This window comes from Desmodus rotundus, chromosome 9 (genome assembly GCF_022682495.2).
Source record: "Desmodus rotundus isolate HL8 chromosome 9, HLdesRot8A.1, whole genome shotgun sequence".
Classification (NCBI taxonomy): domain Eukaryota; kingdom Metazoa; phylum Chordata; class Mammalia; order Chiroptera; family Phyllostomidae; genus Desmodus; species Desmodus rotundus.
Genome location: NC_071395.1, coordinates 51429624 through 51449053, shown reverse-complemented (window position 1 = coordinate 51449053; position 19430 = coordinate 51429624). Strand labels below are relative to the sequence as shown.

The following is a 19430-nucleotide window of genomic DNA, read 5'->3' as shown; positions in this document are numbered from 1 at the left end:
CCAGTGGGAGTCAACCGGAAAACCTAGTTGTGCATCTTCCACAGTACAAACCTAGGTGGATCAATCCTAGGATCGAGTGATTGAATAGATATCCATAAAATACCACATGTGAAAACAGAACAGAGTACCATGCAACCTCTGCCCATGACTGCAACCTTCAGATTCTTGGAAAAAGTTAGCTCATCAGCTACTACAGGATAACTTTTAGATGACTGTAATCTGTTCTATGTATTGCATAATAGTGTAACACTCCTAATGAAATTTAAAAAATGGAGTCATCTAGAGCTCTACCCTGTCAACAAAGCAGCTGCTCTCGTTCTTCTCACAGTTCCCTCCAGTCCTCAGTGCGGTACTAGCTGCTGTTCTGGTTGGAATTCTGACTCTCTCAAAGCCCCTTCATGATGATATGCTGGTTGGATTCTTAGCCTTCCGAAGACCCCCATTTTGCTAAAAACTTTAATCTAGCTATGTCTCATTAAAAGCATCATTTTGGTCACTGCACTGCTATTTGCTGCTGGAAGAGGCTCTAATTCCATTTTTTAAAACTGCAACTTCCTTTAATTTTCACTGTCAAGACCATTTTCCCCTATATGTCTAAGTCAATAAGCAGCGGCTGTAGTACAGGAGGAAAACTAGGGAAGACTAGGGATCTCGTACGGTGACATGGACTTTGTGGGTAAGAAAGGTCACTTATATACAACCCTGCCTTTTTTGCAAAGAGGTACTACTTAAGAGTAATCCACAGAAAAGGAGTCCCAGAAATTAGACTCCAGATGAAAAATGACAGGACAGAATACATGTTCAGTGGTATTTTACTGCTGAGGCTATATGGCTTTCTTTTTTATTTTTGCTAACCTGCAGGTATGGTGCTTTTTAAAAGTGAAATTAAGAAGGCAGAGGCGCCAAGAAGAATCAAGGAAAAGAAGCAACCCAATCCACTCTTAAACCAGAGTACATTTTCTTAAACCTCTGCTATTCTTTATGATTTTTCAAATCTTACGTACACTTCCTCTTTCGAGGAGTAGCTGGCACTTGTTCAGGCAATCGGGGCTATTGGTGAATTCAACCAAGGCTTTCTCTGCCTGGAGTCGAGTGGTTGTGTCTGTGGTTTCATACAGCTGTTTGCACAGATTCTCGAGCTGGGCCAGGCTCTGGAAAAGATCAGCCAAGAAAGAAATCAATACAGTCTACTATATAAGCAAGAGACTATGCTTGAAATTACTGAAGAAATAATCATCAATGAAGACAGACTTGCTTCTCAACTCTGAGAAGCCGGGTGACCTTTATTTAGTAATATCCATTTATAAGTCTTTCTTTGATGCTTTAGAAGACAAAATGATAGAATGCCTAATCAATCTATATATTTTTTTTAGTTATTCCCTTAAATATCAATCATGCAGGATACTTTTCCCTCGAAAATACCCATTCTCCTAAGCTTTTCCAAAAGGTTTTCAAATAAAAATTTGGAATTTACTTGTCCGCCAATATTATGAATAGCAGAGGCACTGCTGTAAAATTAAGCACATAGACACCTACTGTAGGTGTCACATACATTTTTACATAGTTTTAAGTATTTTCCCTTTGCCAAGTACTTATTAGCTTACAATTATGCAAGAAGATGGCCCGCCTCTCGGAGAACCCTTCAGAACGCACATACGCACCTTCCTCCCCGGGTCCCTCATGGCTAAGTCCCGCAGACTCTCTTCTGCGGCACTGTAAACTCCTGCTTCGGTTCCAAATTTAAAATGGCAGGGTCCAAATAAATTCAACCCTAACATATGCTCACGCAGAGATAAAACAAGGGGAACGCCCCCAAGCAAACCCTTCTCACCAAATCTTGAAACAGTTCCAAGGAGGCAGGAAGGGGATGGGTGTGCGCTTTGGTCAAAACCCCAAAGGGACACAAATCTCCTTCCACTTAATGTGATGTTTAAAAGCAAAGAGGGAAGAACTAGTAAGAGTTGATTTAACCATCACCTTTCACTAACTGGAGAGGAGGACAAACATCTGTTAGTCTTTAAACGAATGGTTTGGACTTTAAGAAGGAATTTTCTACAGTAGCAAGCTTTGGTTTAGTTCAAGGAGTCCTACTATTAGAAATGACAATTCTGACAAGAACAAACATAATAATAATAATTAAACAAACCAACCTGGGTAAATAGCCTAAAATATATTACACAGCCAGTCTGCCCAAGGCTTTTATTATTACCTTATTTCACTATGCTGTGACTATAAATCACAGCTCTTCCACTAAGCAGGAAAGCCCTTGGCGCAGGATACCTATTTTACTCAACATGGTTAATAAATTTCAAACATTAATCTAAAGGAAACAAGAAAGACAAATACTGACACACTAAGATCATCAATCTCACTTCAGAGAGCCACCCCCTCCCCAATGCCAAGACCAAACACAACTACCCCCACTCCAGAACCAAACCAAACCAAACCAAACCAAACCAAACCAGCGGTCAGAACACCTAGTGGCTCAGATTAGGCTTATGTTTCTGGTTCCTCTCTGACTTCCACTCAATGCCTTCTTCAATTCAAAAGCACAGAGAAAACCACACTTGCAAAGATCTCAAAGAATAAAAGCTCTATAAGCACTACCTAGATTTGCTCACATATAAACACCAGGAATTAATTACATACATGCCATAAAATACATGCGAAAGTCAGTGATCTGCTGGCCAATATGGGCCCAAGCCTCTCCTGACAAATCAGTTCAATTATAAATTCTCACATTCCTAAGCAAGGGATTAAATCTCCCTCACAAGGTTTTTGTTTCAACCCTAGCAGGCAAGTTTTTTCCCCCCTGACCTACAAAATGGTTCACTTAAAAGAAAGGGAACGAATTATTTTAAAAATAGGCAACACAGAAGCCATCATCAGAAAGACACCCTGACTAAATGGAAAAATAGCTATAAAATCAGGTACTCATTTTTAGGGAGCAGCATAAGCCTCATAATCTCCACAGCCACCCCACACTGAGCTTTCCAAAACCCTGAACAGATTTCCCTAAACAGTCCTGCTGCTTAATGTATGATGATCTCCTTAAGGTCTGATCAATCAGTCCCTGGCAGCACCTCCAGCGCACTCTTTGTTTATGTTTATTACAACTAAGTTGCTCAAACAGCAATGGCTAAGCATCTGTCACCAGTGGCTCCTCACAGCTAAAGACAGACATACAGGTTATGGTGGGCTTTTCGCTGTTGTTGTGTTTTGCTTTAATTTAGCAGAGCAAAACATACTGTAGGGTAAGTCTGGAAATGAATTCTCGGCTCAGGAAACAAGGCTGTTTAAAAAGCAAAAAAAGTAATTTGACCATTCACACAAACAGTCTGAAGAACTAGAGTTCTATTTCTTTGTTTCCAGAAGAACAGATAGGAAACAACTGTGTTTTCACAACGATTAGTACAAACGTCTAAAACCCACAGGGTTAGAAGTCGTACATTTGGGCTGCCCACACTTCCCAAAGAGGGAGCGGGGCAGAGATACGTACATCACTTTGTTTTGGATTCTCATGTTTCTAAAGAAAATTTCATAGATTATTTTGAATCATCTTTCTTCTGGGCCCAGAATAAAATAATTTATCCTACAATTATTTAATTAGCTATTAAGAGCAGTTTAGGATAGCAACCACACACCCCGGTATCTTCCCTCTTTGCTTGGTCACACCTGTGCAAAACCAGTTCTTACTAAGGATGGCTATCATCCCATGATGCCAGTCAGTCACCCAGAGAACACCTATTTTCTATTCCTGACATCGCCAAACCTACAATCCACAGAGAAGCCTCCATCCGGTCCCACTGCAAAAGAAGAGCTGGTTTGGGTGAAATACTTCACACAACAGGAAGGTGATCTTCAACTAACAAAGTACTGCTTTAGTATAAAAAACTCAAGGGGATCAGACCCCCAAGCCTTGACCACAATGATTTCACCACCAACAGTCACAGAGGTATTAAAAGAATGTATCTTATTTAATTTTAGCAACGTTATTATAGTCTTTTAAATCTGGATAGAGAAAATGCAGCTCAATTTATTCTCTTTTCAACATAAGGTGATACCAGTTGAGACTATGAACCTCAGAATATAATAATTTATCTAAAGACCTGCTTCTAGATTAGAAGAAAATGAAAGTTTTGTTTGTCATACTATTTCACAAAGCACAATACCTTGGAATTTATTCTTATTAACTTGTAAAATATGTTTTTTAAAAACCCTGACGGTATGTATTTTTAAATCAGTCTCACTGCTTTAAAGGGAAAAATCCACTGGGAGCTTTGCAACCAGAGACTAGGACAACTGCTTTGAGGAAGGATTTGATGACACTCCCAGCAATGCCGATGACAATCGTAACCCTTGGAGATCTGCAGGTAGCAGATCCTTAATCTGACAGCTACGTGAACCACCTGAAATGATGAGAAGCCACCATCCCATTACAAAGTATAAAGGGAGGCTCAACCCAGGGAAGTTTTCAGGAGGAGTATGGAGTAGAATTACCAATTTGATAGCTAAGAATTACTGAAAAAAGAAAATCAACCTGTTTATAAAACTTCATTAATTTAGATCTTCCTAGTTGGAATTTTTCTATGTATTAGGAGACCATTGTGTTAAGTATATTAAAGGATGCATACTGAACCTGCCAGAAAATAAACCATTTAAAAAATCTATAAGTAAGGTTAAAAAGGTGATATACTAATTACATTTTATTTCTTATCTAGTCAATAAGGCATTTTTATTGTCAATGGGTAACCAATTATCACAGATAATACTTTTCTGTAATAATTCAGTAACAATAATTATTGAGATTAAAAAAAACACAAGTGGCAAACCAGTATGTATATGTATATGTTGGCAAATTCATAGAAGAAAATCTGGATAAATACGAACCAAACAATTATCTCTGGAGGTGAGATTATGGGAGACTTTCAATTTCTATGTTATATATGTTCCTGTAACTTTTAAATTTTTGACCATAAACATATATTATTTGTAAGCAGGAACCCCCCCCCCAACAACTGTATATAGATAGTACAGATTTAAGCTACACTCTTTTTCTAAATTGATCCTTCTAATTAGTTACATATTACTAATTAATAGCTGATTTTGTTTCCAATCAGAATTCATAAAACAAATTAATAAAACCAAAAAGGCAAAAGGCTAAATTTTTCAAAAGTATGTCTCTGTTTATTACCACTTTTACTTTGTTCCTTCTTACCGATAATAAATGTTGATGGTTTAAATGGCCTGAAAAGAACGCTGAATAAAGGTTTCCTCTTGTTTATAAAGCAACCTGGAAGGCAATCTTGCAGGTATGATACATACATTGGCAGGTCTCTAGTACTTACTGCAGTGGTGTCAGTGGGGGGAAAAGTACAAGACTCTTTAGAGTAAGATGTTTACATATGCAAACTATTTATATTTAAAACATACAGAAAAGTTTCCAAAGACTTGAATCTGTACTTTACAAGAGGTCCTCCAAATGGCCAAGGACAAAGGAAAGGTGCTTCAGCCCAACAATCACCGGGAAATGGAAACTCAAACCACAATGAGGTATCCATTAGAATGACTGAAAGGAAAACGGCCAAGACCAAGTGTTGGTTGGGATGTGAGAAAACTGGAACTCACCCGCTGCTAGAGAGGCCTGAGTCAGTTCAACCGCAGTGGAAAATCGGCAGTGTCTATGAAAGCTAAACATGGACACACTGTAACCCAGCCATTCTGCATTGCTCGGCATACACCCTGCAGGTATGTGTGCTAAATTCACGGAACCCCAAACCAGAAAACAGTACAAGAATGTTCATGGCAGCACTAAATGTAATAGTTCCCAAACAGAAAACCACCAATACTGGTATGAATAAATGCTTCATTTCTTAATCTGCCAATTTTGAAAAAATCCATTGCATTGTACATTTATAATGTATTTTTTTCTGTATGTTACACTTCAATAAGAAGCTTTAAAAAAAGATGGATGAACACCAGTTTTCCTCAAACTCTCCAGTTATTTATGCTCATCTATTTCTTTCTGATATGAATGATCAATAATCAAAACTGCACTTTAGATTTAGAGTGCATTAGGAAGCTTTAGAAAGCACCCATTCATGCTTTTAGATCCACAACTCCTATGACTTTCTCAGTGAACAAATAAGCTAAGACTTCTAGATGCATTTAGGGACATTCTTTTTCTGAGAGTACTAAGAGGGTGAGTAAAACTTTTTGGTTGCAGATGCTGTGTAATGTGTATGGCTGTAACACAAGATAAAACACGTATTTTAGGCAAGTGATAACGCTATGCCAGAGCCTTGCATGCATTAGATAAGGATGGCAAGTCTGCTAACATATGAGACTGCAGAACTCCACACTTCAAAACACGAATCAATTCTAACTTGTAATAAACACATATGATGTTGCACTGTGGGTAACAGGCAGCCCAAACATATGTAAACAAATTACTTTATGACATAAACAGTCAGACTAACTATGCCTGGTCCCTTAAAGGCTTACTGACTTACAAATTTAACTCAACAGAAAGAAAGCTGCAGTGTAAGCTGACTTTTCTAAAGTACTGGTTTCAAACCAGTGTCCTCAAACTGGCCCACAATTTTGTTTTTCACCTGGTTTAAAACTTTGGTTTTGAAGTTTGACATAGTTACCAATACTTTATAATAATACCTGGTTTTCTAGCTTCCCACTAAAAATCAGAAGACCCGACAGTGTCACTTATCAGACGACACTGAAAAGGCCGTGCTCGGGGTGGGCCGTCTCCAGTTCGCCACAGCTCCCTAAGCACCTGCCCTGTAGACAGCCGAGCTTCCTCCCCTCGCTCTAAGGTCCTGTCAGTTCATACCAGTGGCTCACTCCAGGGCGTGCATGGTAAAGAGTAGGCATATGGTAGTCCAACAGATTTTGGCTTAACTTTGTGTACTAACTTTTTGCCAAATGTCATCTTTTGAGTACAAGGAGCTACATAAAATTTAGGCAGAGAGAAGTACTAGATTCGGAGTTACGCAGTTTGGATACTGGTCTTAGTAATTAACTGTGTGACTCTGGGCAAGTCAATTTTCTTGAGCTTCAGTTTTCTCATGCATAAAATAAGTGGGTTTTATTACATTGTTTTTAAAGGACACTTACAGTTCTAAAATGCTATGCTTGCAATATACTGTTCTTCCTATTTTAATAGTGTAAGTCAGATTTAAAAGTAAGCAAGTATTACAATGAAAATGATCATGAAAATAGGGCAATTTCTTAAAAAAGATTTTTATTTATTTATTTTTACAGAGGGGAAGGGAGGGAGAAAGGGAGAGAAACATCAATGTGTGGTTGCCTCCCAAGTGCCCCCTAATGGGGATCTGGACGGCAAGCCAGGCACGTACTCAGACTGGAAATCGAAATGGTGACCCTTTGGTTCACAGGCCAGAGCTCAATCTACTGAGCCACACCAGCCAGTGCTGGGGCAAATTTTTTAGAGAGAATTACACTTAGAAAATAGATCAGGTAATACTTCTGCTCACCCCCTCTCACTGTAGCTAGGAGCTTACAACTTTAGTGACTAAGCAGCAGGAACAAGTATCCTTTGGGAGAGGAGGGTCAGGACAGTTTAACAGGTAAGACCTCAGATGTCCGACAAATCCCTATTCCTCTATTTACTAGCTGTGGGAATATGATTAATTTACTTAAATCTTTCAAACCAGTTCCTTTGTTTTCAATTTTTTAAATTATTGTTTTATTACAGTTGTCCCAATTTTCTCCCATTGCTCTCCCCTGTGCTGCCCCTGTCACTCCCCACCCTGTTGTCCATGGGTCATTTATACTTGTTCCTTAATTGCTTTTAAATAGAAATAACATCTACTTCACAAGGCTGTAAAAGACACTGAGGTACCGTATGTAAATTGTTAATTGCTGAGTTTATTACTGGCTGTATGGATTACACTGGCTACTAAAAACTCTGGGGAACAACAGCTTTTATAAGCACATGCATAAATGTATAGAAAACTTGAACTGTTTCTTTCAGGGAGGTTATAAATGCCTTTCTCTGAGGGTTAGAAGGTTGGGGATACAATACAGTACAACTGATCCTTATTCTTAGTGGATTTCATATTTATAAATTTACCTACTTGCTAAAATTCATTTGTAACCCAAAATATTCAATACTCACAGCCATTTTGTGGTCACTTGTGGACATGCACAGAACGGCGAAAAATTTGAGGAGCCTGCCTGACACATACCTCACTGTTGTACAAGGCACTGCTTTGCCTCCTTGTTTCAGCTCTCATGCCATAAACTAGTGTGTCTCTCCTGTGTTTTATTTAGTGCCATGGTTTTTAATAGTTTTATGCTTTTCGTTGCCAATTTCGCTGTTTAAAATGTCCCCCAAGCACAATGCTGAAGTACTGCCTAGTATTCCCAGGCAAAAAAATGCTGCGTGAAAGTACATGTTGGGTTAAGCCGCATGCAGGAGTATTAAATAAGGTGTCTTTACACAGAAACACAAATAAGACAAGGTTAAAGTTTGGTTGATGACCAGAGGTTGGCAGAACCTAACTCTGTATACCCTTTGGGGCAATGGTTCAGCACATGTGGGCTAACTGAGGGTTCCTTGGCAACTTTATAGAATGTAACTACCACGAATAATGAGGATCAACTGTATTTCCGGCATCACTGGCTGGTATTCAGTATATATTTCCCCACAGAAAAAGAATGATGTTACCACTGTTACAGACATTTGTTCAGAGGTTATTTACTAACATATAACTTCCATATTAATGTCCATAATACTCAAATTCTTGCACGACTGACTCAAATGTTTGCTTAAATTGACATTTATGTTCATTATGCATTGTGATTTTAGTTAATAAGCACTAATGCATACACTATATGTAAAGGACAAAAGGGCACCTTAGTGTCTGGCACACAGCAGGAGCTGCATAGAGATGTTTTTCAAAAATGGATAAGCCCAACAACACCTTTTAACAAGCTTCTAAAGGGGCGTGGGTCAAAATGGCAGACTGACCACACATCTAACTTTGTTTCCCCCCAAATCCAACTAAAACAACACTAAAGGAATTTTTTTTTAAGTCATAAACCCACAAGGATTATGACAGGAGACTGGTCAATAGCAACAAAATTTTAGAATCTAGAAAAATCAGTGGTAATGGACTTACCTGACTTAAGAAAGCCAAATCCCTTGCCAGTGGTAAGAGAAAAAAACCAAGCTGATTTACACTTTGTGCTCAGATGTTAAGTAAAGTTGGGTCGGGGAGCAAGGAAGAACAGGGGAAAGTATTTTTGAGAAGTCACATTCCCAGATAACTTCCCTTACTCTATGCCTCTGAACGACTGTCCCACGTTCTCTGGACTAGGACTCACCGAGGCAGTCAGAAGCACACTTGAAGACGTGGGCATCACATAAGCCAACAGGTTGATTAAACAGCCACATGCATATCAAATGCCACTGAGTTTCCCCTTACACTGGTTCCTTCCACCCAGAGATGCCAGTGTCCAGACCATATTCTCTAGGCAGCAGTTGGGAAGATTTCCCCGAGAATCTCATTAGTTGTACTGGAAATACCTCCAGACGCACTGGTAGAGGGACTACCCAATAATGGCAGTCAGATTACCCTGCTGTGATGCCACCGGCAGACAAGCCTCACCTCTTACACTTAGATATTCCCATCAGCTTTGCAGTCTCTCAACTTGAAGCAAATAATCAAGACTTACCAAAAAAAATTTTTTAAAGCCTTTAATATAGAAGATAGTGTTAATAATAAAACAACAGACCCAAAATGGAGTCGCTTATGCCAAGCCCATCACCAAACTGAGACTTAATTACAGTTTCAGCTCTCTCAGAAATGGAATCTTAAACCAGTCAATCAGGAAAGTAACTCTGCACTAACACACCTGCCTTTCCACCTAGTGTGACTCCCTTGTTCCTGCTCTCTTCTACCTGTAAAAGTCTTTCATTGTATACAGCTCCACAGAGCTCCTTTCTACTTGCTAGAATAAATACTGCCCAACTGAAACTGATATTTGCTCAAATAAACTCTTAAAATTTTTGATATGCCTCGGTTTATCTTTTAAACAATTTGAATCTAAACACATACACAACAACCTACCTGAAACAAAGAGAAACTGCAGGGAGAAGGAAACTTGAAAAAAAATTAAAAAGGGGGAGTTATAAAAAATATTAACCTCACCAAAAGAAAATATATTGCAACTATGGAATAACTGGAGGCTCTAAAAAAAAACACACTTAACATAAATCTTAGAAATTAAAAATACAATAGCAGAGACAAAATATTCTATCAGAGGGTTAGAAAATAAAGTTCAATTCTCTCAAAAAGTAGAAAAAAAGGACAGAGATGAAAAATAAGAAAGTACAGATAAAATTAGAGGCCTGGTCCTGGAGGTCCAACATCCAATTAACAGGAGTTCCAGACAGAACAGAATGAAGGAGAGAGAACATTAATTCAAGAAAACTTCTATAACTGAAGAACATCAGTTGCCAAAATGAAAGGGTCTACTGAATGCCAAGCATATAATAGATAAAAGTCAAGCCACACCCAAGGCTTTTACTGTGAAACCTCAGAAACCAGAGGGACAAAAAGATTCCATAAGCTGCCCTGGGGGTTGGGACAAAAAACAAGTAAAACCCAAGCCAGGTTAACACAGAAACGATGAGAGATCAGCAGGCTCTGGACATCACAAAAGTGACACTGAAAATAAGCCAAGAGAACAATGTCTGCAAGATTTTGAAGGAGAACAATCAATGTAGAATGCTATACACAGGCCCACAAGTAACCAGGCGGGGCAAAACCAAGCTGCTCTGGCATGGAAGGCCACAAGAACCCGCCACCCGTGCTTCTATTAAAGAATGCGCTTCCCACCAAAATGAGAGCAGTCCCATAAAAAGGTGAGCAGGGAATTCAGGAGATGGTAACTACAACACAGGACAGGGACATCAAGGAATCCCTGGAAGGACGGTGAAGGGAGATCCAAGCATGACAACTGTGTGCTACCTATCCAGAGCAACCAGGCTTGATCCAAGCAAAGTGGCCCCAGGGCCAAGTCCTGTTCTGAAAGGCATCACCAAGACGCCTGCTGCCATCCAGGGCAGAATATGTGGTGAGAGTTCTCATGTTAAGAAGTTTTCACCTTAATCCCCCATTGAAGTTTATGGTAAAGCCATAAACTTCATGGACTTTGTCAACTGACAAAGTAACCACTCTCCGTTAAACTTTGGAAAGTTTTTCTATAGAGCCATGCAATCATTTTAAACTAACATTCTAAGGACAGAGGGAGTTGTGCAACATGCAAAGACGGCACTGAAATTAATACTGTATTTACAAGCTGTAACAGCTTCAGGCATAAAAATTTTTGTAGTCTATGATTTATAAATGGAGTTCCAATCAGGAAAAAACAAGAAAGAACAATACACTTGGTTTTTTCACCTCCACTTCCTGGATGAAAAAGGCTGTCCCTCCAATGCCTTTTAAGAAACCGGAGTGGGCTGTGCTGACAGTGTTAAAAGACAAAAAAACCGAACGGCCGAGTAAGAGAGCAGATCACCCCAGGAAAGGCAGCCAACGCCGAGACATTTGAGAACACACTGATTCACAGTTTGAAACAATCACATGTATAAATAGACTTTTCTGCTATATTAACATTTCCCTAAAACCTTGTTTTTAAAAGCAAATCTATTCAGGGAAAACAATCCTGTATTCATTCAAAACTCCTGTTAAAAGTGCTAAACCACATCTCTAACAATTTAAATTGGAATATACTGCTTATGGCTATTATCAGGGTTTTTTTCCCTTACAAATTTAATAATGATTTTTACCACTTAGCAAACATGGTCAAACAACTGACTTCTAAAGGTCAGAAAGTGATAGCCTACTGGTTAAGTATTAAAGGAACCAAAATGTGGGAGTTGTACAGACTTTCACCTCATTTAGTCCTAGTTTCCAAGAACTGTTTGTTTCTTAGTTCTTTACCATTTAAGTTATAACACAGAGAGATACTGTTGGGCCAGTGTGCATTTATTATCTTAATTTTATGTTCTTAATATCAGTTTTGTACAAGACTTAAACTTTAGAATATTGGGGTTATTTTGTGGAGATTCATACTAAAATATTAAAAATGCCATTTGAACACTGATTTGTAAATATTAAAGCAAAGGAAGCGATCAAACACACAATCACCAATTATCTGAGGCCACCAATCATTCTACAAGTTTCATATTATGTTTTACAATAAGTAAATAAAAAAGATCTCAGACTCAAGCACGTATATTTAGTTTTATTAATAGGCTATCCAAATAAATGCAACTGGCCTGGTAAGTATCCAAGGAACTTCCAGAATCTTACAGTGTTCCCCCTTCTTTATATGTTACTAGTTCTTACAATTTCCACTGCTGATAGGACCTGTCAAACAAATTAATGTGCTTAAGAGAATGAAAAGACCAGACACAGACCAGGAGAAAATCTTCTAAAACATATATGTGAGAACAGACTGGCATCCAAAATATATAAAGAACTCTTAAAACTCAACAACTCAATTAAAAATTTGCCAAAAGATTTAAACAGCCACTTCACCAAAGATGTACAGATGGCAGACAAGCGTAAGAAAAGATGCTTAACAATGTATGTTATCAGGGAAATGCAAATTAAAACAATAGGAAGATATTACTACACACCTATTAGAATGGCTAAAATCGACAATATTGAAAACACCTAACGCTGATGGGGATGTGGAGCAACAGGAACTCTCATTCGCTGCTGGTGGGAATGCAAAATGCTACAGCTACCTTAGAAAACAGTTTGGCAGTTTCTTACAAAAATAAACATACCGTTACCATATGATCCAGCAATTTCATTCCACAGTATTTACCCAAATGTGTTGAAAACATACTTACACAAAAACCTACATGTGAGTAAGGTGTCCTTCTGTAGGTGAACAAGTAAATAAACTGTGGTCCATCCAGACAATGGAATCTTATTCAGTGTGGGGGGGGGGGGGCGGGGGGGAGAGCTACCAAGCCACAAATACACAGAAGAACCTTAAATGCGTATTACTACTGAAAAAAGTCAATCTGAAGAGGCTACACGTGGCATGATTCCACCTCCATGGCATTTAGGAAAAGGCAAACCTACACAAACTATAAAAAGAGCAGTAGTTGCCAAGAGTTTGGGGCAGGGGGGAGGGTGGGGTGGGAGATAAATAGGCTGAGTCCAGGGGGATGTTTAGGGCAGTGAAACTAGTCTGTACAACACTGCGATGATGGATACACGTCATTATACATTTGTCACACCCCGCAGACTGTAAAACACAAAGAGTGGACTTTAGTTAATAGTACTGTTATCAATACCGGCACATCAGCTGTAATATACCATGTTAATAAAGGAAAATGTGTGTATGGGGGGGACAAGGAGGTATGCGAGAACTCTACTTTCCACTCAATTTTTCTATAAACCTAAAACTGCTCTAAAAAATAAAGTACATTACAAAACAAAACCTATTAAAAACAAATCTAATTTGTCAGTTTAAAAAAAGTCCTACTCTTCCTCCCCAAATTTTATCTTACTGTTGTTTGGTTTACTAATTAATGTTCTAAAATAAATGCGGCATCTTTACATTCTAGCTTTCAATCCACTGGTCCACTTGGCAGGGCAATAAAATGGTTAAAATTCTCTAATTATAACTGTCATTCATATCCAAAGATGAACATTCTTCTTTGCTACTTTTTGAATTCTACTTTTCTCCCAAATACTAGTTTACCACATAGTCTTAATGAAGTCCAAAGTTAGGCAATATTTTATCTCTCCTCCTGAATAACTCAACGGTCTTACAACATGAACTATGATCAGTGACTGTTATTGTCCATTATTTTGGTTTTGTCTTTTTAGGACTAAGAATTACTCATTACTATTATTTCATACAGTGTTTGCTTAGATTTACTTACTGCTCACCTTTACCTCTCTCATTACCAAAACTTTCTACAGGGCTTTCCCTCTTTAAGTGTATCTTTTATATAGAAGTTCCTTAAGTAAAAATTTGTTGATGGTAAACTCAGTTTTTGTCAATCTAAAAATGACTAATAATGCCTTCATTCTTGAAAGATTATTCTGTTGGGCACACAATTTTAAGTTGGTATTTATTTTTCTCTGTACTATCTTTTGGCTTCTGTTCTCTCTATAAGACTTTTTTAATTTGTAGGTGATTTCCCCCCTAATTTTAAGACCTGTTTATCTTTACAGTATGTAGTTTTACTACAAAGTAAATCAAGACAATTATTAAAAATTTATCATTTTGTAAACGCAGAACAACCTTAACTTACATTCACATTTTTTCAGTTCTAGAAAATTCTCAGCCAATATTCTTCAAATATTTATCTCTCCTCCATTCTTTTGCAGTATGTTATATCCTTCAAATATCTTAACCTTTCATATCTCTCCTGCCCCCGCCTCCCTGCGCTGTACTCTGAACGGTATCTTCAGACCTTCTAGCGCTCTCCTTCCTTCCTTGTGTCTAAAGCGCTAACCTACTGATTGGATCAAAACTTCAATGACTGTACTTTTAACATACTCCATTTTGTTTTTTTCAAATGTGAGTCATCATTTTTGCCAATCACTTTTTGCATGCTCATTTTTTTCTTCTAAAAATTCATTATTTAAGTATTTCATAGATAGCTTAATTATTTTAAAAATTCTGTATCTGATGATATTCCCATATCTGAAGGATCTGGTATGTTCGGGGGAAGGGATCAAGTAATTTAAACCTGCTGCTTACATTTTCTGCTCAATCTCATTTATGAGCACATTTTCCTGTGAGGGGTAATATAAACTCGTCATTCAATGATACAGATCTGTGGAAACTGGAATAGCTCCACTTTCCTGTTTCTGCTCGTGGCCAGGAGGTGCTAAGAACTCCAGTGCTTTCTAGGATCCTGGGTGGATGTGGAAGTTCCAGCTTTAGTTTCCTCACTTTGCAGCAGACACAGTGTTCAGTTTTGGCATTTGACCCCAGCATGATTTTCACTTCCCAACTCACTCTGCACCCTCCAGCTTGAGTGGGTTAATTTATATTCATTAATGGGGTGGAGGACTTAAGAGATTTCCCTTATTTCTTACAAGCTTGTCAATGCTTACTCAAATTGTAACAGGATCTACTTATATTATAATGACAGGCATTTCAGAGAAAGCGTGCCATACAGTAGGAAACAGACTTCCTATTCATTGTTAATTCCAAGAGAATTTAATTTTGGGGGGTAAGGTCAATTATGTTTTTAAAAGGAATTATTTTAACACTTTACTAATAAGCATTTCTGAGTGTTCTATAGAATTTTCAAGTAATGTATTCTGCTCTACTCTAGAAATTTCAGAAGCGGCCCCCCCCCCCCCCCGCCCCCTGGGCACCAAACAGGTTAAACAAGATCTCTCCCATTGTACACCTATGTAGCTTTTCTGTACCCACAGGTGGGATCTGGTATTTATCTGTATAAACTTTTATCCTGTCGGATTTAAGAGAAGTTTTCTAGTCTAAGATCTTTTCAGCTCAGATTATCAGACAATTCGCCCCCTCCCTGTTACGAGCAGCATACTACATTTATACTCCAGCAGCTCCTCGTTTACATGATTGTTTCTCTTATTATCCTCTGACACAACAGGATATATCTTAGTTACTTTTGATTTTTGAGGGCATGTAGGAATATGTAAGTCAAAGGAGGTATTCAATAAATGCACACTAACTGAATGTCCTTACCTAACTCCTAACTTCCTGACAAAAATATTGAACAGGGTAAGAAGCCAATGGTCAGAGCCTTGAGACCCACAGTGGAGACCCTGCTGCTAGTCACCCTCAACCCACTGATTAGCACCCTTGGCTATGGCTATTCAGCTAGTCAATGATTCAATGAATAGTTAACACTGTATTAAATCTTACACTTCAGCCAATTACCTAATGTCTATGAGGCTACTCTGAGAAATTTTATCAAATGCTTTGCTGAAATCCAGATATATTCTGTCTACAGCATTTCCCTTTTCTACTAGCCTTTCTGAATATTCAAATCATACTGATCTCTTTAGCACAAACTCTGACCTCAACAATACACATTTTTACACTTTATATGCTGCCTTCCTGAATGAATTTATAACTTATCTTCCCATGATATTCAACAGTGTTGAACATACAGTAAACCATCAATAAGTAACTACTTTATTACAGCACAATATCTTCTAAATGTGTGGTAATTGGGGTGAAAATGAGAACTCCATCTTTTGTCTCACCCTCACCAGAGGGAAAATGGGGAAGAAGAAATAGGATTTTGTATTTAGTTACCTTCAATGGGAGGGAATAAACAATGTTATGTTTAATAAAATTACTCTTTTTAATAATACCAAAAACTGTTTTCATTTCCTTAAACATTATTTCTTCAAAGTAAAGCAACGAATATTTGTGACAGGAATGTATTCAGCTACCCAATCCAAAGAGTAAAGGGACCTATACATTTCTCAGATGATATGAAATAGAATATTTTGAAACATGTGGTCAATTACTGTAGCATACTAACACTATAGTCCTAAATATGTTTACTTAATTGATGACATCCAAAAGGAACTTCCAAAAACTATCAAGTTCTAATTCTTGACAACCCTGGGAAAGCCACACTGTGCACCAATTTCTTAAAAATGTAAGAAAGTATTTTCATATCTTTCTCAAAATGTAAGCAAGATGGGAGCTGAATATAACAGCCAATGAGACCCCACAAAGTTCTCTAGTTCAATGGTTGTCAAAGCACAGCCGGTGGCCTCCTAGGGTTTCTGAGGCCCTTTCAGGAGGTCTACAAAATCCAAGCTGCTTTCGTACTGATGCTAAGACATTATTTACCTTTCTACTGCACTGACATTTGCACAGATGGTGCACCAACGGCACAAAGGCAACGGTGGATAAAACTGCTGTGCTTTCCAAGGCAGTAGCATCAGGAGTGTTAGCAGTCATTGTATTTTTCACTGCCACACACTTATTTTTACAAAGAAAAAGAAAAAAAGCTAGTTCCACTTGAGAATGTCTTTAATAAAGGAAATGAAAAATTATTACACTACCCAGAGGACACATCTTTTCAATATTCTATGTGACAGATGGGGAGTATGCGTAAAATGCTTCTGCTGCGTAATAATGGGTTTTCATGAAGCAAAATAAAGAAGTTCAGATGTGGTTTCAGATTCCACATTACAACTAACCTTCACGATACTACTTGTCAAAGAAGTACTGAAGTTTTGATCCATAATTATCAGAAAAGGCTATTAAAACACTCCTCTCCTTTCCAATTACTTATCTGTGTGAAGATGGATTCTATTCATACATTTCAACCAAAACAATATATGGTAACAGACTGAATAGAGAAGTAAATACAGTCCACCCTCCAGAGCCTCAGGTTTTAAATTAGCAGATTCAACCAACTATGCACTGAAAATATTCAGAAAAAAAATGTTACATTGTTACTGACATGTACTCTGTAGTTATGCCTACCAATAGCTGCCTCTGTACTGAACATAAAACCTTTTGTCTTGTCATTATCCCTAAATCAATACAGTGTAACAACTATTATTTAGCATTTACATTGCGTCAGGTATCACAAGTAATCTACAAAACATCTGAAGTACACAGGAGGATGTGCACAATTATATGCAAATACTATGCCACGGTAAGAAAGGGACCTGGGCATCCGGGCGGGTGGGGGCCGTGTACTGTAACCAACCCCCATGGATACTGAGGGTCAACTGAATAAGAACTGAGCAGGATTCCATTAAGCCAGCCATTAAAGAGATTTACAAAAAAATAAAAAATAAAATAATGCTAACTTTACTAAATTTTTGTTTTGTCTTAGAACCTTCTTTCATAAAAATGTTTACAATAGATTATGATTGTTAAATGAATTTAAACACATTCTAAACATTTTGCTTTAATTTCTAAAATGTAAATACTCTAGCTACAAATTAATATAAATAAAAACTCTTTGGGGTCCTTAATAATATTAAAGAGAATAAAGGAGTCCTCTCAACTCTCATTTCATCCTCAAAACCAACCAAAAGGAAACAGATATTATCCCCCCTTTTCAGATGAAAAAACAGAAAATTCTATCTACAGCGCAGTGAGTGTTTCACTAATAAAATTACATGAATGAAAGACATTCTAGTTTGGGAACTGCCAAGTTAAAGCAAAAAGCATGTTTAAACTTGAGGACTTCTGTATGCTAATGTATACCACGAATTTCTGAGAGCGATACAATACGTAGTCTCCCACCTTCTAAGACTAAACAGTTCTTTTGTGTGTGGAACAGGTGACAGACCAATTGAGCCATGAAATATTGATACTTAGTTAATGCTGCTGTTGTGGCCTTATACAATTTGAAGATTCACAGAAGTTTGTGATTAATCTTTGAAACCATCATAGAATATGTATGATTTCATCAGGATATATAGTCCACTCGTTAACAGAGGCATCATACATAATCATCTTTTATAGGGCAGAAATTTAGTGACTTGAATGTTATAAAGGATTGCAGATTCTAGATAAAAGCCACCTCTATGAAACAAAAGGGCAAAATTGTTGATTGTATCTTCTAGACATTAGGAGAGGTCATGGTGGAAGACATAATTACCAATGATCCTGACTGCGCATCATAATCACTTAGGCACGCTCTACAATAATCAAATTGCCACAATCAAGATTCTGATTCAGTCAGTTGAGGTGGGGTTAGCAGGCCGAGGGAAAAGACTAGAAAGCTTGGATTTCAAGAGGATAAAACACGACTTACGGCCAAGATGGAGGCATAGACAGATACACCTTGCCTCCTAAACAACCAAAAGAAGGACAACAAATTTAAAAACAAAAAATAACCAGAACTGCCAGAAAATTGAACTGTATGGAAGTCTGACAACCAAAAAGTTAAAGAAGAAACATTCATTCAGATCAGCAGGAGGTATGGAGAGGACACGCAGCAAGGCGGTGGCTGGAAGACCAAGTGGTCCCACATTTGTGTGCAGATAACTGGGAAGAACAACTGGGGAGCAAGACATATTGAGCAACCCAGGGTTCTGGTGAGGGAAAATATAGCCTCAAAACCTCTGGTGATAAAAACTTGTAGGGGTTGCGGCGGTAGGAGAAACTCCCAGCCTCACAAGAGAGTTCATTGGAGAGACCCACAGGGTCCTAGAATGTACACAAACCCACCCACCCACCCACCCAGGGAATCAGCACCAGAAGGGCCCAATTTGCTTGTGAGTAGCGGAGGAAGTGCCTGAAAGTGCACAGAGAGCTGAACAAGCGACATTGTTCTCTCTTGGACCCCTCCCCCACATACAATGCTGCATTGCAGTAAGGTGGGTTGCCCTGCCGTGGTGAATACCTAAGGCTCCACTCCTTACTATGTAATA

At 38.2% G+C, this 19430-nt stretch overlaps 1 protein-coding gene across 5 annotated transcripts in view; it reads right to left on the bottom strand.

The window, feature by feature from the left end:
• The window catches only part of XPO7 (exportin 7), a 73322-nt gene that overhangs the window by 33352 nt on the left and 20540 nt on the right, over positions 1-19430 (bottom strand). For 2 of the 5 annotated variants that reach the window (XM_053910701.1, XM_024560641.3), the window contains exon 2: positions 1005-1151. In XM_053910701.1, coding sequence (XP_053766676.1) covers positions 1005-1151 — 147 coding nt within the window. Of the gene's footprint in view, positions 1-1004; positions 1152-1604; positions 1794-19430 lie in introns of those variants that run through there. The other 3 variants (XM_053910700.1, XM_053910699.2, XM_024560638.4) reach the window with 3 other exon arrangements.